At 41.3% G+C, this 26,115-nt stretch overlaps 1 protein-coding gene across 1 annotated transcript in view; it reads left to right on the forward strand.

Annotated features, from left to right (window-relative positions):
- The first annotated feature begins 5,258 nt into the window (after nucleotides 1–5,258).
- ankfn1 (ankyrin repeat and fibronectin type III domain containing 1) overlaps nucleotides 5,259–26,115 on the forward strand; it is a 514,783-nt gene continuing 493,926 nt past the window's right edge. Inside the window, exons 1-2 of the mRNA XM_028818514.2 lie at nucleotides 5,259–5,625; nucleotides 12,145–12,314. Coding sequence (XP_028674347.2) covers nucleotides 5,513–5,625; nucleotides 12,145–12,314 — 283 coding nt within the window. The 5' untranslated portion in view covers nucleotides 5,259–5,512. The remainder of the gene's footprint in view (nucleotides 5,626–12,144; nucleotides 12,315–26,115) is intronic.

Here is a 26,115-nt window from a genome sequence, read left to right on the forward strand (position 1 = left end):
ATTTAGATGGAGCCAGGTCAGCTCATGGATGACTGGACACTAGAAAGGTTTGCCTTGTATTTCTCTTCATATCGCTCACGCTAGACAGGTGTCTCTTACTTTTCAGGTTTTGTTTGCGGCGCATACTACAGAATTTATATTTGTGAGTACCCCCTGAGTGTCTGTGTGGTCTCAGTGTTTTTAGTCCAGTCTGTAATTCAATCAGCTTTCAGACTCTGACCAAGACAGACTGCCTCGGTGACCCACAGGTTCAGGGGTGGGAGTTAAATCAAGTGAAAGAATAAGAAGCTTGACTGGCATGACACATACAGATTTTTCCTCGAGTTCCCTAAACTGCCATGAAACTCACTAATTTCATTTTTTTTTCTAACAACAGATGAGCTACAGTGTCTTTTTCCTAAGCAGTCCATGGCATTTAGAAATAATCAGCGCCTAATTGCCTTTAACCGAGTTTAAGTGGTGAGGTTCTCGGGTTTCCCTTACTGCTCCTGGCTCGGCATATCAAGTCCTCAACAAAGAAAAGCCCTTCAAGCGTTTCCTCGGCTCCTCCTTGCGCGCCATCCGGCAACCTCGGGAAAAGGTTTCAGTGTGTGACGGCTAACCCCCTGGGAGTCGCAACATGAAGAGCGCCATGCCTCAGCCCTCCATGAAGGGGCCAATATGTGAACCGATAACTGCCGTCTCTGAGCGGCTTGTAATTTCAGACAGACATTTATTAATGGCTTACAGATACCAGTGTGGCTCACCTCTGCCTTGGAAAACACAACAATGGCCCTCCTTTTCTGTTTCATGGAGTTCGTGTTACGACATCCACACTTTTGCTGGAGCCGACTTGTTGAAAAAAAAAAAAAAAAAGAGATGAGACGCCGGCATCGCTGCACTCCTGCCACTGTTTTGTCTACATCTCCATGGCAGGGAAAGTTTACAGACTTTCTTTATCTCCGTTGAAACTCTTCATTTTCCTGGTCAGGAAGAAATATAAATCAGTTCTGGAAATACATCAGAACATCAATAATCCACGTTTCTTTCAATAGAACTTTATCAGTCATTTCCAGTTTATTTTTTAATGTCTCTATGAGGTGTTCCCTGGCCCAGTCAGGGCCTCACTGTGAGCCAGTCAAGGCTGTTGAACCCACTGAGGTTTATCTTAAGGATGTGTGGCTGTCATATACATTTTTAGAGCACCTTTCACTGCTCAGTTCATATCACTTTTTTACAAAGTGAGTAGTAACAGCAAACCCATTCGAGAGGATTGAACTGCCAGTATCACGATTTAAAGTCCAGTGCTGTACCAGTAGGGAGCAACACTACCTGAGAAGAAAACTTTAGTGTAAGCTTTCATAGTTAATGACATCTCCAAATGCTTTAAAGTTTGAATATAATTCAGTTTTACCAGTAGGGGGCAACATAACCTGACAAGAAATCTTTACTATAACCTTACATGGCTAATGCAGTCTCAAAATGCTTACAGTTTGGATATACTTCTATTTTACCAGTAGGGGGCAGCACAGCCTGACTAGAAAGCTTTACTGTAACCTTTCATAGTTAATGCAGTCTCCATATGCTTTACAATTTCAATACAATTCAGTGTTTTACATGTAGGGGGCAACACTAACTGACTAGAAAACTTTACCCTAACATTACATGGCTAGTGCAGTCTCAAAAGTATTTAAAGGTAGAATATAATTCAGTGTTTTACCAGTGGGGGACAGCACCATCTGACTAGAAAACTTTACTATAACCTTACATGGGTTAATGCTATCTCTAAATACTTTACAGTTTGGATATACTTCTATTTTACCAGTAGGGGGCAACACAACCTGACTAGAAAGCTTTACTATAACCTTTTATAGTTAATGATATCTCCAAATGCTTTACAGTTAGAAAATAATTGTTCATTTTACCAGTAGGGGGCAACACTACCTGATTAGAAAACTTTACCCTAACATTACATGGCTAGTACAGTCTCAAAATGCTTTACAGTGAGAATTCAAATCAGTTTTTTTTTACCAGTGGGGGGCAGCACTACCTGACTAGAAAACTTTGCTATGAGCTTTCATAGTTAATGACATCACCAAATGCTTTAAAGTTTGAATATAATTCAGTTTTACCAGTAGGGGGCAGCACTACCTGACTAGAAAACTTTACTATAACCTTACATGGCTAATGCAGTCTCAAAATGCTTTACAGTTTGATATACTTCTATTTTACCAGTAGGGGGCAACACAACCTGACTAGAAAGCTTTACTATATCCTTTCATAGTTAATGATATCTCCAAATGCTTTAAAATTTGAATATAATTCAGTTTTACCAGTAGGGGGCAGCACTACTTGACTAGAAAACTTTACTATAACCTTACATGGCTAATGTAGTCTCAAAATGCTTTACAGTGAGAATATAATTCAGAGTTTTACCAGTGGGGGGCAACACTACCTGGTTAGAAAACTTTACCCTAACCTCACATGGCTAATGCAGTTGCAAAATGCTTTACAGTTTGGATATACTTCTATTTTACCAGTAGTGGGCAACACAACCTGACTAGAAAGCTTAACTATAACCTTTCATAGTTAATGATATCTCCAAATGCTTTACAGTTAGAAAATACTTCTGCGTTTTACCAGTAGGGGGCAACACTACCTGATTAGAAAACTTTACCCTAACCTTACATGGCTAATGCAGTCTCAAAATGCTTTACAGTTTGGATATACTTCTATTTTACCAGTAGGGGGCAACACTACCCGACTAGAAAGCTTTACTATAACCTTACATGGCTAATGTAGTCTCAAAATGCTTTACAGTGAGAATATAATTCAGCGTTTTACCAGTGGGGGGCAACACTACCCGACTAGAAAACTTTACTATAACCTTACATGGCTAATGTAGTCTCAAAATACTTTACAGTTTGGATATAATTCTACTTTACCAGTAGGGGGCAACACAACCTGACTAGAAAGCTTTACTATAACCTTTCATAGTTAATGCAGTCTCCAAATGCTTTACAGTTTAAATACAATTCAGTGTTTTACCAGTAGGGGGCAGCAGTACCTGACTAGAAAACTTTACTATAACCTTACATGGGTTAATGCTATCTCTAAATACTTTACAGTTTGGATATAATTCTATTTTACCAGTAGGGGGCAACACAATCTGACTAGAAAACTTTACTATAACCTTTCATAGTTAATGATATCTCCAAATGCTTTACAGTTAGAAAATAATTCAGCGTTTTACCAGTAGGGGGCAACACTACCTGATTAGGAAACATTACCCTAACATTACATGGCTAGTACAGTCTCAAAATGCTTTACAGAGAGAATTCAGATCAGTTTTTTTACCAGTGGGGGGCAGCACTACCTGACTAGAAAACTTTCCTAAGACCATTCATTGTGTCACACATGCAATGTCTGAGGGTCACCTTCTGTGCTCATCCAAGGTAAGCAATATCACCCTGGAACAAGAGAGGATGCTGTAGCTAACTGTAACTGCATAAAACATGAATTTGAACCCCAGCCAAAAGAAAAACCCTGGCTGAGACATACTACCTGAGTTGTAAAGGTTTCAAAATCTCAGAACAAGAAAATAGCAAGTCACAAAAAATTGATAAAGACCAAGCATCACATCACTAGAGTTGACATTTTTTAAATCCAGACATCAAAATGAAAATGCAGGCGGTATTACAGATGCGGTGATGCTAAGATTCAAACTTTCGGAAGGATGGTGGTTTATTTATTTTTATGGAGGGGACACTAGGAACGTACTTATCCTTGACCTGGCACGCAAACACACTCAGTCACAGAGACATAGTTATTGGCCAAATAAATTGATAATTAATAATTAAATATATTAATCAAATGAAGAAAAAAAGAGCATGCAATATAACAAAAACAAATATGCAAAAGGGCCACCCCAAATTCCCAACACAGTTCAACAACAATAAGCACTAATGGCAAAGTCCAAAATACAGTCCAATGTAGTAGAGGCAGTTGATGATGGATGGAGAGTGAAAAATCCTGTGAATGGTTCACTGTAAGCAATGTAAAGTTTGTCCTACCAGTTTCCTGATGCAGTGTGGGATGAGGTGACTGGGAGCGCTCCCTTCGATGAAGACGTAACCAATCTGTACAAACGCACATGAGCGGACAGGCACGAGACAGACCATACATCCAGACAGGAACAGTAATCCAAACGCGTTAAACAGCGTTTTAACAGACAGACATACGAACTGCGATTCCTTTGGAATTATGCAGGTCCCCTTTTTAAAGAGCCTGCTGGCTCGATTGTCATCCCAGCAGCCCCTATGCCCTGCTCCCGGCCAATGCTTGGATGGGAGACCATCTTGGGAAAGCTTGGGTTGTTGTTGGTGGGAGCTGTGTGTGGATCCCCCAGTGTAATAATGCTGTTAAAAATGGTGCCATCCTTCAGATGAGACATAAAACTGAAGTCCTGACTTTCTGTGGTCATTAAAGATCCCTGGGCATCTTTTCGAAAAAAGTAGGGTGTATCCTGGTTGACCCTAACCCTAACCCTAACCCTAATCATCCCCTGTTTCTTATTGGCTAACTGTGCATTATTGGTACAATAATGGCTGCCATCGCATCATCCAGGTGGTTGCTTGACATTGGTGGTGGAAGAAGCGGTTCCCCTTTGCTTATGAAACGCACTTTATTTTTAATTAATTAGTAAAGACTCACATCGTCATGCTGGACATTACCGTTCCTTGAGGTGGCGTCTAGTGTAGTGTTGTTGTGTTCACATGAGCGTGTGCCGCAGTCCTGGATTGGTTCCTACCTTGCATCCAGCGTTATTAGAATCGACTCCAGTTCCATGGATTTAAACGTCTTTGGATGAGTGTTTATTTCCACAGTTGTTTCCGCTGCACGACAGCATTCTGTATTCATAGAAGAAAAAAAAAAACATTGAGGGGATGCCAGTGCAATTCAAGACTTTTTTCTTGTTTTCCTCCAGTAAAAGTAGCGGATAATAAAAGGCCAATCAGCCTCCCCCATCTGCTGTTTGGACGTTCGTTCGCCTTGATTTCCTGTGATCTCTCTTGCAGGGAAATTTCGAGCTCTTTTGTGCGCTGCGTTGAGCCACGAAACACAATTAATGACTGTTATTTGGAGGGAAATTAAATATTCATGATCAGTCAGGACGCTGAAAGGAAAATTGTCATGAGTTATTGTATCAGTGTTCGGCCTCACCTGTGATTATGTTACAGATTTGGCATTTTAAAAGTTACAATTACCAAGTAGGTATTATTTAGGAGGCAGTGAATCAGCTTCAAGCCGCACGACTTGTTTTACGGAGGGCAACCGGGTTCTTCCCATAGAGACGGCCTCAGAGTGCCACACTGTAGACGCGACACTTGAGCAAAAAACTGCACAATGGCATGCGGGTGCCCTTTGCCAACCCAAGGCACGCACCGCTCGGCTCAGTGAAGACCGAGGGTTCTCCTCCGCTCTCCTTGCCGTTGCAATAATAAAATCCGCTTTACCAGAAAAAAAAAAGAAAATGTTTGGGTTGGAAAAACTTATGGAGTTCTTTCTCCACCGGCCGAAGCGAAGAAGCAACTCCTGCAAGAAAGGATCGTGGAAAAGCCGGAGCTACACGGTGGCAGAAGTCAGGTAGATGCATGCTATGATAATTATGGGGTGGCTTTGTCAGCGGGCATAATGGGTATACCTGGGGGACTTATTTGAATGTGTCTCTTGGCCAGGATGGCATCATACTGGCAGGACTTGCATTTGATTGGAGAAGGGGTTGGTCAAGGGGAATTGCTGGCATGGGTGTTTTGGGATGGGGTCTGCTGGGAGGAGACATTTGATGGATTATACTGGTCTGTGGGTTGGGGGAGCATTAGCTGATAGCCATTGCTCCTCTGTTGGTGCTGGTCATAACTGTTAGGGATCTGTGTGTTGAGTAAGAAAATGGGCATAACTGGTGTAACTGGGCACTTCATGGGTGTGCTGTTGGTCAACTGATAGGGCTATCTGCTGTGATGGTACCTGATGGGCTTTACTGGTCTGTCCAGGGGCACTCAGTGGGCACTACTGGTTTGTGTATTGGGTTGGATTCTTAATGGTCTTTGAGTTTGGGGTCAAACAATGGGCATTACTGGACCTTTGGGAGTGGTAGACATTACTGCTTTGTTTAGAAGGGTCTATTACATAGAAGACTGGAGTCTAAAGTCTGAATATGTCGGGCAGGTGGGGCACAGTAGGTTAGTTGGAGGACATTTGTCACATTTAAGTGGTGGGCATTACTGATCTGTGTGGTGCCCTTTCATGCACACCACTTGGTATGTGAGATGAAGAAGGCTGACATCAGTGATGTTCACCAGGGCATCATTATGCCTGAGAGATGGGCGCAGATGATTGGTGACACGGGTTTGATCTCAACTGTCAAATAGGTAGGACAAGCCTGTGTGGGCCATCGTTTCAGCTATTGATGGGCACCCCTGGTTTGCCCAGAAAGTAATGCATTGTTTGGTTAGCTCCTCAAGGCACATGGGCATCATTGAATTGTGAGGGGGGCTTCTTGATGAGTTAAAAATGGGTGAAACTCATCTGTGCTGTGTATAAGAATTACGACGAGTTGTGCTGGTGGTCTCACATCAAGGGCTCAAAGTGCACAAGTGGCTGTAGTGGGGGCAGCATTGAACCTGGTCATTGGTTCATGATGTTTCATGGTGGCGCAGTGGTAGTGCTGCTGCTTTGCAGTAAGGAGACCGTGGAAGATTGTGGGTTTGCTTCCTGGTTCCTCCCTGTGTGGATAGCGCTTTGAGTACTTAGAAAAGCGCTATATAAATGTAATGAATGAATTATTAAGTGGTCTGTACAGAAATATCACATTATATTCTGTATTGGCATAATGGTTATTGTGGAGCACTTCACAATGCCTACATCAGAGGGCATCACTAGTTTATGTGGGGTGCTTCATGAACCTGAAAGCAAAGGAAGAAGAGGAGGTTGGGCGCATACACTGAAACAGCACATTGCCGCACCCGCCACAGGATCCCAAATTAGGACCCGAGTGCAGACGTGCAACGAGTGACACCTCAGCACCACACTAGTTTGGATGGAGTGGAACAGTGTGAGTTTTTTTACAGTGGCTGGAGTGCCAATCCTGCCAGCAACCCCAAAGTTTTCCCTGCAGGGCTGGATTCAGATTAATGTCATACCCAGGACGGAGCGATTGCAGGTTAAGGGCCTTGCTCAAGGGTCCAACAGAGTGGAATCACGTCTGGCATTTACACTTCTGCCATTTATGGGATTGCCCGCGCAGATCCCTAGCCTCAGAGCCACCATTCCACCCTGATAGCAGAGCCCAAATAAATATTATGGGACATCATCTCATGGTAGATTGGTGGCTCTTAGACCCGGTACGAGGACATCAGTGTTCCATAGTGGGGCATCACTACCTGCGTTAGATAGGCATCTAAGATTTGTGTAGGATGCTTCATACTACCAGAAAGGTGGGCATCACTGGTTTGGGTTGGTTGTGCATGTAGGGCTTGTAATCTGCCTGTTCATTTCACCAATAAGCTCCCACCTCATTATCTTGTATTACTCTTTGGGTTTTTTCCCACCTTTCCCAGGTATTTTCCTTGACTGAATTGAGCCTGGGATGTCCAGTCCTGCCTGCTCTTAAATTCGTTCAGTGTTGCCCCTGCGGTCTTCTAGTGCCCTTCAGCCCAAGGCGTCTGTGTTCATCTTCATGCAGTTGACGTGTTTGACTTTTCTGAGTTTCCCGATTCTATTTTATATTGTAATTTTGTATGTTGTTTGGCACTTACAGTATATCAGCAGGATCACTTCCACCAGTCCTGCACCGTTTGGTTTTAAAACTTCTTCTCGACAATTCTGGCTCCAAAACACTTTATTTTTTTTTAGCTGGTGACTTATTGTGCTTTTCGCTGGCTAAGCTTGTGATGAAACTTGTGATGAAACACTAATTTGGCCTGTCATACCCTGTGAAGACCCAAAGAGAGTGGCATCACTAAAATAAAACATAATTATTTATATAGTGCCTGTAATAGGGATTAAAACACTCAGAAATTAAAATGTATAAAGGAGAATGAACGGATTTAAGGACAGTGCAAAATACACTTGTTTTAATATTCTTGTATATTTGTGATATTTAGCACTGTTATAATTGTATTAGGGCGGCACCCGTCTAAGATGGCTTGAAACCTAAGAAATCAATGTAGACCTCAGCGTTAACATCTGCAGTGCATCATTTTATTTGCCATTTGGTAAGTGATTCAGAAAAGCAGGGTTAATGTTTGTGATGCGCCATTTGATGGAATGACAGATGCAATGCACTTTATTACTTAATATTTTGGTGATGTGCCATCTGTTGGATTGACAATCAGAAGTCATTTTACCACTTAAAATGTTTGTGATGCACCCTCTGTTGGAATGACAAACGCAGGTCATTTTATTACTTAAAATGTTAGAGATGCACCACCTGTTGGAATGACAAACGCAGGTCATTTTATTACTTAAAATGTTTGTGATGCACCATCTGTTGGAATGACAAACTCAGGTCATTTTATTACTTAAAATGTTAGAGATGCACCATCTGTTGGAATGTGAATCGGAAGTCATTTTACCTCTTAAAATGTTTGTGATGCACCATCTGTTGGAATGACAAACGCAGGTCATTTTATTACTTAAAATGCTAGAGATGCACCATCTGTTGGAATGACAAATGCAGGTCATTTTATTACTTAAAATGTTTGTGATGCACCATCTGTTGGAATGACAAACTCAGGTCATTTTATTACTTAAAATGTTAGAGATGCACCATCTGTTGGAATGACAAACGCAGGTCTGGCATTCTGACAGATGGAGAGATGACGATTCCTTGTCTGGATGGGATTCCATAGTGGAAAGATGTGGATACAAATGCCTCCCACCTGGAAGGTCATAATGGAAGGACAGAGGGAGAGACTGCTTCCTGGGGCCATATACACAGGGTGGCAACATCCCTCTGGTGGGACTCCCATTTGTACTCCCACCGGGGATATTGGGAGTTGTATTCCTGATGGGCAGACCAGTTGGGGTATCAGGATCCTGGTGAAGTTTTGTAAGTTGTTGACAGTTTGTTTTCTGGCTCTAGTATTGAGCTGCATATCATTGGTAGGGTTTTGAACACTAAGAAATCCAGTTGTTTTTATTTAATGCTTTCTTTTAAAATTCATTTTTGATTTTTGGGCCGATTTCTGACGCCATTTTGTTTTTCGGTTCAGCTGCACTAAATTGCCAGCTTTTGTTCAGTAAGGGGCATGGCTTCAGATGTCGTGATCCTGTCAGTCATTCTCGGTTCACTTCCTTATCCGACTACCCAGATGTGCGTGTGTTGTGTTAATTCAGATTTGTTCTTCTACTCTCTGCAATCCTTTTTGTCCTCATTTTTGTTCTCCTGGTTCAGACCCTTACTTTGTGTATACTTTTTCTCTACATCTTTTCTTCCATTTGTTCTCATTTTCTCTTGCCTTTTGGGTAGAATACTGGGTACCACCAGGGGGAGCTGCAGGGGAACACTACCATTACTTTGGGGGGCTTCCACCTGGCCTGGAAGTGCTTCCAACGTGCAAGTGCTGGGATATCAGAAGTACTTCCAGGTCTGGCATAAAAGAGGTTGCCTTTTCTGCATTATAAGAGTTAGGAGATAGTGGACAAGAGGAGGAGTTGAAGGAGATGGAGGGGCTGTTTGGAATATTATACAATGCTGGACCAGCTTTAACCCTTTGAAGGCTATTTAGTAAAATAAATAACTCTTTATTGAATCCTGTATCTGCGTTCAGCTGAGTTGCGTCTGGCGTTTGGGACTCAAAGGTGCCCCTTAGCGGCCACAAATGGTATAAGTTGATCACACCACCTATTCGTTTTTCTCTTTTGCCATCTTGTCATAAGGAGAAGACCACTACTCTCGCTTGCCAGTTTCTCCATAATGAAGAGAGCTCTGTCTTGGCAGCCACATGGAGACTGGCATGAGGCCATTCAGAGGCCATGTGGTAGCAAAGACCAAGCTCGACTAAAGATAAGCTTCCTATGGCAGCAAGATGCATTATAGCTATAATGGTATTTTTCGTCACACTCAATTTACTTTGTTAATAATTTGGGCACATTACCTATAATAATACAGTACGTTCTTAAAAGTGTAACTCCGTCTCCTCTTTGTTCTATTGCTCTGCCTTGTTTGGTATGAAAGATAGTGTAATTTACTTTCTACCTTGGCCTCCATGTGTTTTAACAAATCTGTATTTTCGTGAGTACTTGTTCTGTATTTGGTAATTAGTACAAGGTATACTTGCATTGTAACTACGAGTCGTTCGCAGTGCTCACTAAAGAACGCTATACGTAAAGAAGTTGTAATTTTGCTTAGGTCTACACAATAAAGAGTATAGAGGGGAAAATGGGAAGACCTAGTCGTCTACATACCAAAACAGCTCCCTTATCAGTGGGTCAGCTCAACAAGCTTAACCTCAGATCAGCCCGAATATCCAGAAGAGGCTGCCGTAGTCTTCAACCTCAGTTTGAGTTCAAGTGGAGCAGGGCTACATAAGAACAGACGTTGTTGGCAGAGCTCACTTATTCATGCAGTTTGTTCTTGAGAAGCTTTAAAGGAGAGTATGGGTTTGCAGTCTCTGACCCAACGAAGGATGAAGAGCAAAGGAAGAGAAAGGGGATAAAATAGGAGCAGACAGACAAAGAGGGATGGAGAAGAAGTATATCAGTACCAGTTTCCAGGAATAAGGGATGATGTGCAGAGCTGCAGTAACTACAGGGGTATAAAGCTGATCGGCCACACCATGAAGAGATGAGAAAGAGTGACGGATGTCAGGATGAGAGGAGAGGTGGCGATCTGTGAGCAGCAATATGGTGTCATGCTAGAAGTACTGCAGATGCGATATTTGCTTTCAGAACGTTGATGGAGAAGTACAGAGAAGGTCAGAAGGAGTTGCATTGTGTGTTTATGGACTTGGAGAAAGCGCATGACAGGGTGACTAGAGAGGAGTTATGGTACTGTATGAGGAAGATGGGAGTAGCAGAAAAGTATGTGAGAGTGGTATAGAATATGTATGAGGACAGTGTGACTGTGGTGAGGTGTGCTATATGAATGACAGTGGGATTACATCATGGATCGGCTCTGAGCCCCTTCCTCTTTGCCATGGTGATGGACAGGTTGACAGATGAAGTCAGACTGGAGTCCCCGTGGACTGTGATGTTTGTGGATGACATTGTGATGTGTAGTGCGAGTAGACAGCAGGTTGAGGCAAACCTGGAGAGGTAGAGGTATGCACTGGAGAGAAGGGGAGTGAGAGTCAGTAGGAGTAAGATGGAGTACATGTGCGTGAAGGAAAGGGAAAGTGCTGGAAGGGTATGACTTCAAGGAGCAGAGGTGGTGAAGGTAGACAAATTTAAATACTTGGGTTCAACAGTCCAAAGCAACGGAGAGTAAAGAAGAGCATGCAGGTAGGGTGGACTGGGTGGAGAAGAGTGTCAGGAGTGATTTGTGATAGAAGAGCATCTGCAAGAGTGAAAAGGAAGTTCTATAAACGATAGTGAGACCAGCTGTGTTGTATGGTTTGGAGATGGTGACAGTGATAAAAAGGCAGGAGGCAGAGCTGAAAGTGGCGGAGCTGAAGATGCTACGATTTTCGCATGGAGTAATGAGCGCTGATAGGACTAGGAATGAGTCTATTAGAGGGACAACACTGGTACAACAGCTTGGTGACCAAGTGACAGAGGCTCAATTGAGATGGTTTGGGCACATGCAGAGAAGAGAGAGATGAGGGGTACATCTGGAGAAGAATGTCGAGGATGGGACCGCCAGGCAAGAGGAAAAGAGGAAGGCCAAAGAAGAGGTTTATGGAAGTGGTGAGGGAGGGCATGAAGGCAGTCAGGGTGGCAGAAAATGATGTAAAAGACAGGGATAGATGGAGACGGATGATACGCTGTGGCGACCCCTAAATGGAAGCAGCTGAAAGGAGAAGAAGAGACAAAGAGGAGCAGATGAAGCACACGTGTGTTTCATCATTCATGTGTGTCATCCAGGTAGCACTCTGGCCTGCCATACTGCTCGCTGTTATTCTTCTTGCTCACTGCAGCTCGCTTATTTGTTTTCTCTTTCAGACCCACGAGCCGGAAAGCGCCAGTGCTGGAGAAGTCACGGACTCTGCCAAACCTCCCGGAGCCAGTCTCCATCCCCACGATTCAGTTCTCGCCTCCACCAGGGGGATCTCTAGTGAGGAGACAGGAGCGAGCTGCTTCAACCACAGGATCACTCCGGATTAACAGCACAGGTGCTGTATGAGGGGCACGTTATGCCCACCTTCTCTGCCCTTGGTTGCATTTTTTTTTTATTGTGGTTATAAAAAGTATTCACCCCCTTGGAGGTTTTTTCATTTTATTTTTATACAGAAAGGAAGCACAGTGGATTTAAGTTGTTTTTTTTGAGACTGATTAACATATAAAAGACTCTTTAATGTCAAATTGAAAACCAATCTCTGCAAAGTGGTCTAAATTAATTGCAATTATAAAACACAAAATACTTGATCTCATAAGTATTCACCCCCTTTACCTAAATCATCACTAGTGCTGCCAATAATGTGAATTCAGTATAATGTAAGGTGACAATCTCCTCAATGGAGTGGAGCTCTGGAGGTCCACATCTGGGGTCTTTTGAACAGCTCTGCTGCACTCTTTCCATTTTAGAAGTCACAAAATTACATCAATGGAGACCACCTGTCTGGGGTTTCAATTGACTGTAGTAAAAATTCTACTGTATGTGGAAAGTCCAAGTTGTGTTGAGTCAGGGTGGTGGTCTAACCTACACAATGATGGCAAACAAACACTCCAAACAACTCCATGAAAAGGGGAATGAAAAGCTCAAGTGAGGGGATGGAGACGAGAAAATATCCAAGTCCCTGAATTTCACTTGGAGTCCAAGTTAAATCAGTCATTAGGGAACGGAAAGAGTGCGGCAGAGCTGTTCAAAAGACCCCAGATGTGGACCTCCAGAGCTCCACTTCATTGAGGAGATTGTCACCTTACTTTATACTGAATTCACATTATTGTGAATTTCCCCTTGGGATTAATAAAGTATCTATCTATCTATCTATCTATCTATCTATCTATCTATCTATCTATCTATCTATCTATCTATCTATCTATCTATCTATCTATCTATCTATCTATCTATCTATCTATCTATCTATCTATCTATCTATCTATCTATCTATCTATCTATCTATACGCCAGTGACATGCCTGGTTACAATGTGGTTATGTTTAGGTTGGGGGAGGAGCTAGCTGACTCAAGTCGAGTAAACCAGGTGACACAAACCTGCAATCCAATTGGCTGTCCAGCCAAGCTACTGAATTGTGGTGCTGCGGAGGTCCGTAGCTGGACCCAAACTTGTAAATTTACCAGAGTAGTCCGTCCACAAAAGCTGACTGATCATGCTAGAAAAATACTAGCGAGGGAGACCACCAACAGGATTGTCTGAAGGAGTTACAAGCCACGTGAGATGAGACTAGAGAGACTGTGCAGACAACAACTGTTGCCTGGGTGCTTCACCAGTCACAGCTTTAAGAGAGAACAGACATAGAGGACATCTCAGCAGCAGGCAAGTGGAAGACTCTGAAGTCAACTGGAAGAATTTTGTATGGTGGGATGACCAAAACAGAGCTTTCTCATCATCAGATTAAAACACCATGTTTGACGTAAGTTAGTCTCGCTGAATCCAAATGTATAATATATACGTCCGGCGACAAACATGAGTGAGTTTTGGTTACAATTGGGTGGGAACAATTACAGTAGATGGCTCACTGAGTATCACACTTCTAAACCAATCCAACGTCTCATGAAGGTGGCACATAAAGTAGGGGCGGTGATTTTGAAGTGCAAAGATCTGGTCTGGCAGACAGCAAGCTTCTGTTTATGATGAATCAGCTTCAGTCGGAAAGTCTCCTAAAAAACCTTATTAGACATATTAATGTGTGTCAAGTGTGCAGTGAGCACATTGCATGTTCGGTAAAGAAACATAACCTGATGTAAGGGATAAACCTTCTGTGAAAGAAAAATTTACTGCTTGTAAGCTACTAAGGGTTAAAAGCTGACAAAGCTGTTTTGCTATAATGGCAGGTTATTGATACAGGCGTCTGTCATAAGACAGGGTGCAGTAAGCTGACCGAGGACAATTTCCTCTTTAGGAACACGTCTGTTAGACACAGGAAAAGATGACCTTTCCTTCTTTAGGGTCCATCTGACACATACAAAAAACAGAAACAGATGGCCCATTTGTACAATAAAAGATGAAATGCTTAGGTAAACGATATTATGCTCTTTGATAAGTTAGGGGATGTGGGGAGGAAGGAAAAAAAATATAAAGCCAACCAAAAAGGGGAATCTGCGCTCTTCTGCCTTGCAACGCACGAATCCATGTACTCGTCTGTGACTGAATAAAAGCTGATTGATTGAACTATTCCTGTCTTCCTCGAAGGTTTCTTCCACAGTTTCTGTAGCATCAAATTATAAATTAGCATTCAACTGTATCAATGGATGAGTGGTAAACGTGAGCGATATTTTGTTGCACATGCTGTGTGTGCGCTCTCTCTTTTGTTCAGCGCTATGATTATAGTGTAGGAGTCAATGTAAGACTGAAAGAAAAGGCAGCTATATCTCTTTACTATAAAAATAAATTTTGAGACAAGACTATTGCCAAGAGATTTTTTCAAGTCTCGCCCTCCGTTCAAACATTTCCGGTTAACGGCCCACGCCTGCGGTCCTCTCACCTCTCATTTTTGTGAATGCTTTTGTCAGACACAGTTCCTGCTCTCTCAGCTCTTATAAATTTTTACGTTTTCCTCACTTTAAGTTCCCAATTAAAGAACAACAACAACAACATTTATTTATATAGCACATTTTCATACAAAAAGTAGCTCAAAGTGCTTTACATAATGAAGAAAAGAAAAGTAAAAGACAAAATAAGAAATTAAAATAAGACAACATTAGTTAACATAGAAAAGGAGTAAGGTCCGATGACTTATTATTATGGACTTATTATGTCCAAATCCTATTGAAGAATTTCATCCCGTAGGGTTATCAACAGAAGAAATGAGTACTTGGGCAATCATAGCACAATGAAGTCAAATGAATTAACGCAAAAATTGACGATTGCTTAAACGGCAAATTGGTTAAATGAGTATCAATAGACTGTGATGAAACAGTTGGTGATGATGGTGAATAAGATGAAAACATCAGCTTACAATATCCTGTAGAATATCTACAACCGTTAACACCATCCGGTCTTCCACCAGCCGAATTACTATAGAAAGAAGGATATTGTAATGTTATTACGTAATTTATGTCTGAGTGAAGGACTATGCAATAGGACAAGATTAGTTGTATTCAAAATTGGTCAAACAATTCTGACATGTAAAATTTTAATAGGTGACAAGAAACGAATTGTAGAGCATCTTTCGCAGATAACATTAGACACCAAAGTAGATTTTGATATGCCATTCGTATTAAAATGTTTACAGTTTACCATTAGAATACCTTTTGCTATGACAATTAACAAATCACAGGGACAAGCATTCGAAAAAGTCGGTTTATTTATTAGAGAGAAAGAAACGATATTCACTCATGAGCAGTTATACGTTGCATTGTCACGATGTAACTCCAAACACGGAATCAAAATTCAATGCGATATTGACAAAAAGTTAATTCAAAAAATAGTTTTTACTGAAGTTTTACAGTAAAAGTTTAAGTTTAAAAAGTATTTGCGTGTTAATTTCAAACCCAAATAGAACAAAAATGTATAACACAACCAATACCTATAACACAATATGAAGCATAATTTTCTTTTAGTTTATTACGCTGTACTATTTTTTACTATGGCTAATTACTTGCTCTAATGTAAAATAGTTAGTTCTATTATGCATATGTAACAATTCCCATGAAAATAACAATCTGTTTAAATTGTGCATCCGCATCCCCATATGTGAGCAGCAGAGCCGTGAAGTAGCTAGCGTGTAGCGCCTGCCCGGGGGTTAATGAGCGAAGCGAGCAGGGGGGGCAGAGCCCCCTAGTTCATAAAAATAAAAACTGCAAAATATGCATTTGAAGTAAATGGTGTGTCAAACTCCATTAAAAGGACTGCCGTTATGAGAGCTGATAATGAAGAGCCACAGGAGATGCAGATTTCAGTGCTCAACACACTTGAATCAACAAATCTGTCTAACATCACCAGTAGAAGCTCAGATGAGGCTGCACAACACCCACCGTCTGTCTGCACATCTAAATGAAAAACTAAATGAAATTTAACATTACAATCTAATTGAAAATGCAAACATGCCATGACAAAATAGCCACAGTGCTTTAAAACGTTGCTTATTCATGAGCCGCAATGACTGTCTAAACTCTGTTTGCTGTTGTTGTCTCATATAGCGATACAATAGTTATCGTAGCAGACAGAGGCTCTTCACAAATGTGTGGAGCCCAGTGATCTACATGTCTGTCTGTTTGTCTGTCTGTCTCCACGGTTGCAGCACTCATTATAACGTGCAAATTAACTATTAAGCTTCAGTTATCTTGTGCTCCTGTGCTCCTGAGTGGATAACAGAAATTTCAGCTTTCTCTTCCTCTCTACATCAAGTCTTTTGCTCAGTATTAGTTGCTCTTTCCCTGAAACCTCGGCGGCAGTTTTAAAATGCATGGACTGGAGAAATTGGGCTAATGGGTATTTTAGGGAGAAGCCCCATGGGTATAGCCTTTTCAGGGCAGTATTTTGCCGCTTTTCACTGCACACTTTTTAACGGGTGGTCCCCCGACACGTATTCTCGTTCAAGAATCAGACTAGATGTAAGTCAAGCAGTGCACATTTTCAAAAACGCGCCATCCCCACCTGTGATGCTCGGTGGTGGCAGCATCACGCTGTGGGGTTACTACTCTGCAACAGGCCCATGAAGGCTTGTGAGGTTTAAATTGAATGCATTGACGAAAACCCGAAATCTGAAGAAGATTTGTTTTCCAGCAAGACCACAACCCAAATCATGAAGCCAAACCTGCACTGGAATGGCTGCCATCACACACGTCTGCATGGAAGGCAGCTAAAGAGCTTAAAAGAAGGTAATTCCTGGTCAGACCAGGGCTTGGCAGAATGCGTGAATCCTTTCTCTTATCTAACCCGCAGAGCAAATGCGGGAAATTCCGCCTGGCTCCCACAAAGACGTCACTTCTGGTTCAGCTCCAGAAGACATCAATGCTGGTTCTGCCCCACATGACGTCACTTCCGTTTCTGCCCCTCAAGACGTCACTTCCTAATGACATAATTTCCAAGAAGTTGCAGGCCGATGACCTCATTTCTGGTTCCGGTCCCAAGATCCCTCCTCTTCCTGCTGTTCAACTATATATCCGCCATGTTTCCTAAACCGAGCAGTTCTGTTTTTTTCTCAAACTTTTTCACATCTCAAACTTTTTCACATTTGCAGCCAATTCTCAAGTATTCTCAGGAGTCTGCCCCAAACCTCTTTGTGTGTCAAGGCTTCATTATCTACCACACTGCGAAACAACAACATTAATGAGATGGAGCAGCCGAGTCCAAGTCCACATCCCAATCCAAGTTGAGAATTTGTTGCTGGACTTGAAAAGGCTGTTCACTCACCGTCAGCGTGAGCTTCAGCAGTTTTGCAAAGAAGAATGGGAGATGACGATCAGTGTCGAGATCTGTAGAGCTGATAGAGAGAGACCTGTGTGCTCAGACTCAAGGCTGTCATGGCTGCCAAAGGTGCGTCTACTAAATGCTGACTTGAAGGGGGTGCGTATGTAGGTGAGTAATTATTTTGTGCTTGATATTTGTAATTCATTTAGACCACTTTGCAGAGATCTGTTTTCACTTTGATATTAAATTGGTCTGTTTCTGTTGATCAGTCTCGAAAACATCAAAATGAAATTCACTCTACTTTCATGTTGTATAATAATAAAACTTTCAGGACGGTGAAATCTTTTTTATTGAGACTGTAGATGCAAGCAGGCTACCTCGTGAAAATGAATCAAACGTTATTAGACATTATATATTCTGCTCATTTCCCCTTCTGTTTCTGTTTCTTGTACTTGAGGGTCTGATGTGCAGAGTCCCTGTTTTGGCTGATTAAGGGAAAATTAAAAAAAAAAAAAACAATAAAACAATGGCTTGCTAGAAAGACTCTGGCCACATGGTGGCTTAAAGGGCTGCAATGGAAGACTTGGAGTAGAGGGAATAGTTAAAATGAATCAGTGGGAAAGGGGGTACAACAAAAGGTGTGGTGGAATTGGCACAAAAGCACATTAGGTGAATGGCACCCATCTGGTGATACTAAGTGGTTAGGCTGGCTAACAGCATAGTGCAAGTAGGCCATAAGACTGGGCACCAGTGTGATAAAAGACATCAGTGTGAAGAACAAGAATGTGCAAAACAGTGTGGTCCACCAAAGTGCTGTGAAATAACCCTAAGTGGTGGGCAGGTGTGCCACAAAGCTGCTACTAAGAGAGGAGAGATAATCCCAGAGGATTATAACCAAGTAATTTGAAATGGCACTGGTGGTATAAAAAGGCAACAGGGTGGTACAACTGAGCAATGTGAATGGGCACTGGTATGGCACCACCCAAAGGTGCAAAGCAGCCCACCAGTGTGGAATTAAAAAACCCTACTGGCCTTATGTGGTGTGGGACTGATGCCAGTAACGTAGTCCTTATGGTCCCAACCTCCTTCCTTGCTTCAAATCCTCACGTGGGAGAGGATGGCAGTAAACCCGAGGATTCTGAGTCAGTAATTTGCAGACCACTGAGAGCTCCTCTGCTTTGTAATCTAAAGGTCCTGAGTTTGAATTCTGTCGCTGCCATCTCTGGATGGATGAGTGGCGATGAGGAAGGCATTGCCATGAGCAAATTCCATGAGGAGAGACATTGATAATCCATACCATACCATCGCTTATTCTTTTAGTACTCTATACCGGCACTTCTAACAACCTCTTGGCACTGTAATCCCACACATTTGTTAACCAGCAGCCATCTTGTGGGAACAGACTCAATGGGAGACGTCTCCCTTCTGCTTAACATCTTTCCATCTACTAGGGGTAGTGTGAAAAAAAATGTCATTGTGATATTATCAAGTGGTGTGAAGGGTGAGGAAGTGGCTCAATGCGAATGCACCATATCTAGCATATTATAGCACATATAATAACCCCCCCCCAGCCCGGCTCCAGTGCAGAGGGGGACTATGCGTGCTCAAGGCTCACCTTCAAATGCTCATTAAAGACATGCAGGGGGTCTTTCAGTAATGCAGATGCCAGTACAATAGATTTTGCTTAGTGCTGAGGAAAGTCTCATTTGGGCAAGGCGCCTACCACGGCTGGTACAAGGACACAAAGGGGGTATTCCACAGAGGCCCCACTGAGCCGAATCAAAGAAACACATCCTATGGCGTAGAAACCCACCGTTAGTCTTCCAAAGGGCTCAGCCTCTAATCTCACAAGAATTCAAACGACAAGGGAACCCACCGGCTAAATCCCGGAAGAGCGGATTCCGCGTGTGACTAATGGCGTCGGTGCCACTCAAGTGCCTCGGGGTGCTTTTCATTCATGTTGTGCTTAACTTTTGATGGCCAATTCCCAGTCTGGTTCTGTGCTGAGCACCCCCAGCCCCCCTCGCTGCTAGTAATTAGTGACACTCAGCAGCCAGTGAGCGCCAGAGCATTGGTAAATTGCCCGTTTGAAGACAAATTGTAGGGTTAGGTAATGACATTTTCCTGAAGTTGTCAGCCCGCTCAGGGAATAACTGTAAATTAAAGTCACCATAGTAACTAATAATGCCCTTGACTCGCCTGAAGTGGCTGCAGAGAGCACGATTTCTGCTCACAAGCCTGATTTCTTTGCCGTTCTCTTCCCCACTTGAGCTCATCAGCAGATCTGGGTGGATGGTGTGTAAATTGTTGAACGTTTCAGGGACTGTAGAGGACGTGAAATCTGCTACTAAGCTCTAAATGTGGCATTCACAATTTATGTTCTCTCATGATACCAGGAAGCAAATCACGGGATCGGGAGATCTCTCAGAACATCTCCTACATGATCTGTGTCTCTGGTGGGCTCTCCTGGATTTTCTTATACTTGTTTCCATGTGACAATAGACTTAGGGTGGGATGGGGAGAATAGACTGCTTTCATTCATTATAGTATGCTGCATGTGACATCAATCCAGGACCAGCGGGCAGTGTAGGTGCCATACACCACCAGGTCAGTCCCACGCCAGAACCCACTGTGGTAAACCTTATTGAAAATTCTGACATGTATCTCTTCAGCTTTCACCAAGGCATACTGCAAGATGAGGGGGTTTGCTGCCCAAAACTGGCATTAGACGTCCAGTCAGTGGTGTGGTGATTCAGGATGGTTCATACTTCATGCCTGCTTTGGTGCCATGTAGAGTGCCCATTCATATAGAGAGTCCATTGTCCAAACTCTTTGTAGTAGAACCCCAATGATCAGTGAAATAGGTAGTGGTCTGTTGGACCCCCAGAATGATATTGTTCAAGTCTAATCAGCTAAGTTATGAACACTTGTTACCGTTTCATACCTCGAAGCTAAAATTATCTGTGTGCTGCCAGAGGACCCATCACATCCACGAGGTGCCTAGAGTTGAGAGGACGCAGGATGCCACGGTCCACCTCTGTCCTATTTAAATGGGATACTTATTAGGTATCGACATGTATGCTTTCTTACTATATCTTACCATCAGGATACCACTATATCAGGGTGGCACGTTGGATCCTGGCAATCTCTGAAATACAACCCCAATTCCAACGAAGTTGGGACGTTGTGTAAAACGTAAATAAAAACAGAATACAATGATTTGCAAATCCTTTTCAACCTATATTCAATTAAATACACTATGAAGACAAGATATCGATAAACTTTATTGTTGTTTTGCAAATCTTCACTCGTTTTGAATTTGATGCCTGCAACACGTTCCAAAAAAGCTGAGACATGGGCAGCAAAAGACTGGGAAAGTTGAGGAATGTTCAAAAAACACCTGTTTTGAACATTCCACAGGTGAACAGGTTAATTGGAAACGGGTGTTTGTCATGATTGGGTATAAAAGGAGCATCCTCAAAAGGCTCAGTCGTTCACAAGCAAGGATGGGGCGAGGATCACCACTTTGTGAACAACTGTGTGGGCAAATAGTCCAGCAGTTTAAGAACAATGTTTCTCAACATACAATTGCAAGGAATCTAAGGATTTCATCATCTACTGTCCATAATATCGTCAAAAGATTCAGAGAATCTGGAGAAATATCTGCATGTAAGCGGCAAGGCCGAATACCAACACTGGATGCCCGTGACCTTCGATCCCTCAGGCGGCACTGCATTAAAAACCGACATCATTCTGTAAAGGATATTACCACGTGGGCTCAGGAATACTTCAGAAAACCATTGTCAGTTAACACAGTTCGTCGCTACATCTACAAGTGCAAGTTAAAACTCTACCATGCAAAGTGAAAGCCATATATCAACAACACCCAGAAACGGTGCCAGCTTCTCTGGGCCCGAGCTCATCTGAGATGGACTGACGCAAAGTGGAAAAGTGTGCTGTGGTCTGACGAGTCCACATTTCAAATTGTTTTTGGAAATCATGGACGTCGTGTCCTCCGGGCCAAAGAGGAAAAGGACCATCCGGATTGTTATCAGCGCAAAGTTCAAAAGCCAGCATCTGTGATGGTATGGGGGTGTGTTAGTGCCCATGGCATGGGTTAACTTGCACATCTGTGAAGGCACCATTAATGCAGAATGGTACATACAGGTTTTGGAGCAACATATGCTGCCATCCAAGCGACGTCTTTTTCAGGGACGTCCCTGCTTATTTCAGCAGGACAATGCGAAGCCACATTCTGCATTTGTTACAACAGCGTGGCTTCGTAGTAAAAGAGTGCGGGTACTAGACTGGCCTGCCTGCAGTCCTGACCTGTCTCCCATTGAAAATGTGTGGCGCATTATGAAGCGCAAAATACGACAATGGAGACCCTGGACTGTTGAGCAACTGAAGTTGTACATCAAGCAAGAATGGGAAAGAATTCCACCTCCACAGCTTTAACAATTAGTGTCCTCAGTTCCTAAACGCTTATTGAGTGTTTGTTAGAAGGAAAGGTGATATAACACAGTGGTAAACAGGCCCCTGTCCCAGCTTTTTTGGAACGTGTGGCAGGCATCAAATTCAAAATGAGTGAAGATTTGCAAAACAACAATAAAGTTTATCAGTTTGAACATTTGATATCTTGTCTTCATTGTGTATTCAATTGAATATAGGTTGAAAAGGATTTGCAAATCATTGTATTCTGTTTTATTTACGTTTTACACAACGTCCCAACTTCATTGGAATTGGGGTTGTACCTGGTGGTGACAGGATTGCAGGACACAAAGCAGAAGGTCACCTGAGTCACAAAACGCACTGTGCTGCATTATTATCCATGCATTGTCAGGTCATGGTGCTGAGTGGCACCTCGTGGTCTGTGCTGGGCACACTTAATACGCCCAAATTCTTTTTTTCGTATTCTGCACGCGCCTTTAATGGTTTCCACGCTAAGGAACGTGCTAGAAATGTATAAAAGAATTCTTGTTTTAGTTTAGTTATTAATTTTTTTTTTTTACTCCTTATATGTGTTTAATAGAAGCTGAAATAACAAAAATGCAGAATTTGCTGAAAGCTTAAAGAAAATTATATGTACATACTGGCAGCCAAGCATGAAATTGAGTCTTCAGAGAAACGGACAGATCTGTCCGGTATAATCTAAAATCGATCTGAAGTCATGAGTTTAAATTGTGTCATTTAGTTAATGTTGTTTTAAGAAAAAAAACATGAATTTAATGTGCAGTTTAGACTCTCTTTATCATAGAGACCATTGAGGTGTCTTTGAATTAACAGTCATAGAGCGTCTGGGCTCACAGCACTATGTTATCTGTTAAATTCAATCAGACTGCACATATTTAATCCCTAAAAAAATCTGAAGAGGGTGATACAGGGAGTCAAGGCCCTCTTAACGTTATGGGCACAATGGGCACTTGCCAGGGGACCCAGGAACACCGAGACCCACCATGTTTCTGATGTCAATATATGTTTCTGTGTTGCTATCAAAACAGGGTCCCCAGTGCACTGCGTTACCCGGGGGTCTGGGATGCCTGTAAGTGAGTCGCTTTGAGGATTTGGGTTCAATTTGCACCTGTCTCAGGCTGTGAGGGGTGTGTCTGCTCCTCTTGTGCCTGCATTCCCCTTTTTCGCATGTTCTCAGGTTTCCACTAAATTCCCAATCATGCTCCCTAGCATGAGTTATTGAGAAGACCCTGCAATGGGATACCTGATAATACTCAACATCCCAGCTGTCTGTAAAGGAAAGTGTCATAAAATGGACAAAATCGGTGGATTTTGTAACTTTCATAATACCTGTATCCTTCTTCCTGTGCTGTCCTTAATTCACAAGACTGAAACTGAAGCAAACATTCATTTTGTGGGGCAATTTTGCAATTGTGAAAATGCAAAAATTCATCCAAGAGTGTTTTTTGGATTTTCAAGTGCTTTTTGTTTGGAAAACAAGTACTGTACTGTAATGTTGCTTCCTAAAGCCTCAGTCTCACTTCTGGGTTTAGCTGTGTTCTTTTTTCTAGCTGTGTGATGTTTGTAACCCACACCATCTGGTAAAACCAGTTCTGTTCTTGCCTCTCATTGACATCACCATGGAGAGGTGCAGTATGCTTTCAGGAAGCACCTATTGTGGTAGCCATATCTGTCTGTCCCCCCATGGACGAAATTTGTTGAAATGCAGCACACTTATTCTTCAATGGAATTTGTCGAAATAGTCCAATTTTCTTTGCGATATCTTTAACAGATCCTGCTGTAAATAGTTAGAAAACTTCAGTTGTTACCAAACTCAGACCAATGTGGCTGAAGGTTTTCTTGCTTTCTAGTCACCCTGGTGTTTTCAGATCATGGTGTGTGTTTATTTATTTAAAGAGCTTCTGTAAAAAGCCACAATTATTTCTATCTATCTATCTATCTATCTATCTATCTATCTATCTATCTATCTATCTATCTATCTATCTATCTATCTATCTATCTATCTATCTATCTATCTATCTATCTATCTATCTATCTATTACAGTATAAAGTGCCTATCTATCTATCTATCTATCTATCTATCTATCTATCTATCTATCTATCTATCTATCTATCTATCTATCTATCTATCTATCTATCTATCTATCTATCTATCTATCTATCTATCTATCTATTACAGTATAAAGTGCCTATCTATCTATCTATCTATCTATCTATCTATCTATCTATCTATCTATCTATCTATCTATCTATCTATCTATCTATCTATCTATTACAGTATAAAGTGCCTATCTATCTATCTATCTATCTATCTATCTATCTATCTATCTATCTATCTATCTATCTATCTATCTATCTATCTATCTATCTATCTATCTATCTATCTATCTATTACAGTATAAAGTGCCTATCTATCTATCTATCTATCTATCTATCTATCTATCTATCTATCTATCTATCTATCTATCTATCTATCTATCTATCTATCTATTACAGTATAAAGTGCCTATCTATCTATCTATCTATCTATCTATCTATCTATCTATCTATCTATCTATCTATCTATCTATCTATCTATCTATCTATTATATAGTGCCTTTCATATCTATCTATCTATCTATCTATCTATCTATCTATCTATCTATCTATCTATCTATCTATCTATCTATCTATCTATCTATCTATCTATCTATCTATCTATCTATCTATCTATTACAGTATAAAGTGCCTATCTATCTATCTATCTATCTATCTATCTATCTATCTATCTATCTATCTATCTATCTATCTATCTATTACAGTATAAAGTGCCTATCTATCTATCTATCTATCTATCTATCTATCTATCTATCTATCTATCTATCTATCTATCTATCTATCTATCTATCTATCTATCTATCTATCTATCTATTACAGTATAAAGTGCCTATCTATCTATCTATCTATCTATCTATCTATCTATCTATCTATCTATCTATCTATCTATCTATCTATCTATCTATCTATCTATCTATCTATCTATCTATTACAGTATAAAGTGCCTATCTATCTATCTATCTATCTATCTATCTATCTATCTATCTATCTATCTATCTATCTATTACAGTATAAAGTGCCTATCTATCTATCTATCTATCTATCTATCTATCTATCTATCTATCTATCTATCTATCTATCTATCTATCTATCTATCTATCTATCTATCTATCTATCTATCTATCTATCTATCTATCTATTACAGTATAAAGTGCCTATCTATCTATCTATCTATCTATCTATCTATCTATCTATCTATCTATCTATCTATCTATCTATCTATCTATCTATCTATCTATTACAGTATAAAGTGCCTATCTATCTATCTATCTATCTATCTATCTATCTATCTATCTATCTATCTATCTATCTATCTATCTATCTATTACAGTATAAAGTGCCTATCTATCTATCTATCTATCTATCTATCTATCTATCTATCTATCTATCTATCTATCTATCTATCTATCTATCTATCTATCTATCTATCTATCTATCTATTACAGTATAAAGTGCCTATCTATCTATCTATCTATCTATCTATCTATCTATCTATCTATCTATCTATCTATCTATCCATCTATCTATCTATCTATCTATCTATCTATCTATCTAGGCAGAAGTGCTGCGACCAGCTAATTTTTTTTTTCATAACTGGGGTTTGGCCACAAGACCAGCATTAATGAGTAATCAGGAAGGGAGTCATGCCAGCCTGCTAGTATTAACCACGGCACCACTCTTGAAGTTGTGTGCTCATGGCTAACCAGAGCCTGCCTGGTAAACCTGACCAGCAAGAGCCAAGCCTAGAAGGGACATCTTTTCAATTTTGCTTACAACCCTTCACCTTTATGCTTTTTTGGATTTTTTCCTTGCCCATGTACAAGAAATTCTTTGCTAGGGGTCTGCCCACGCTGATTCTGTTTTGCTTT

Source organism: Erpetoichthys calabaricus, chromosome 14, assembly GCF_900747795.2.
Source record: "Erpetoichthys calabaricus chromosome 14, fErpCal1.3, whole genome shotgun sequence".
NCBI lineage: Eukaryota > Metazoa > Chordata > Cladistia > Polypteriformes > Polypteridae > Erpetoichthys > Erpetoichthys calabaricus.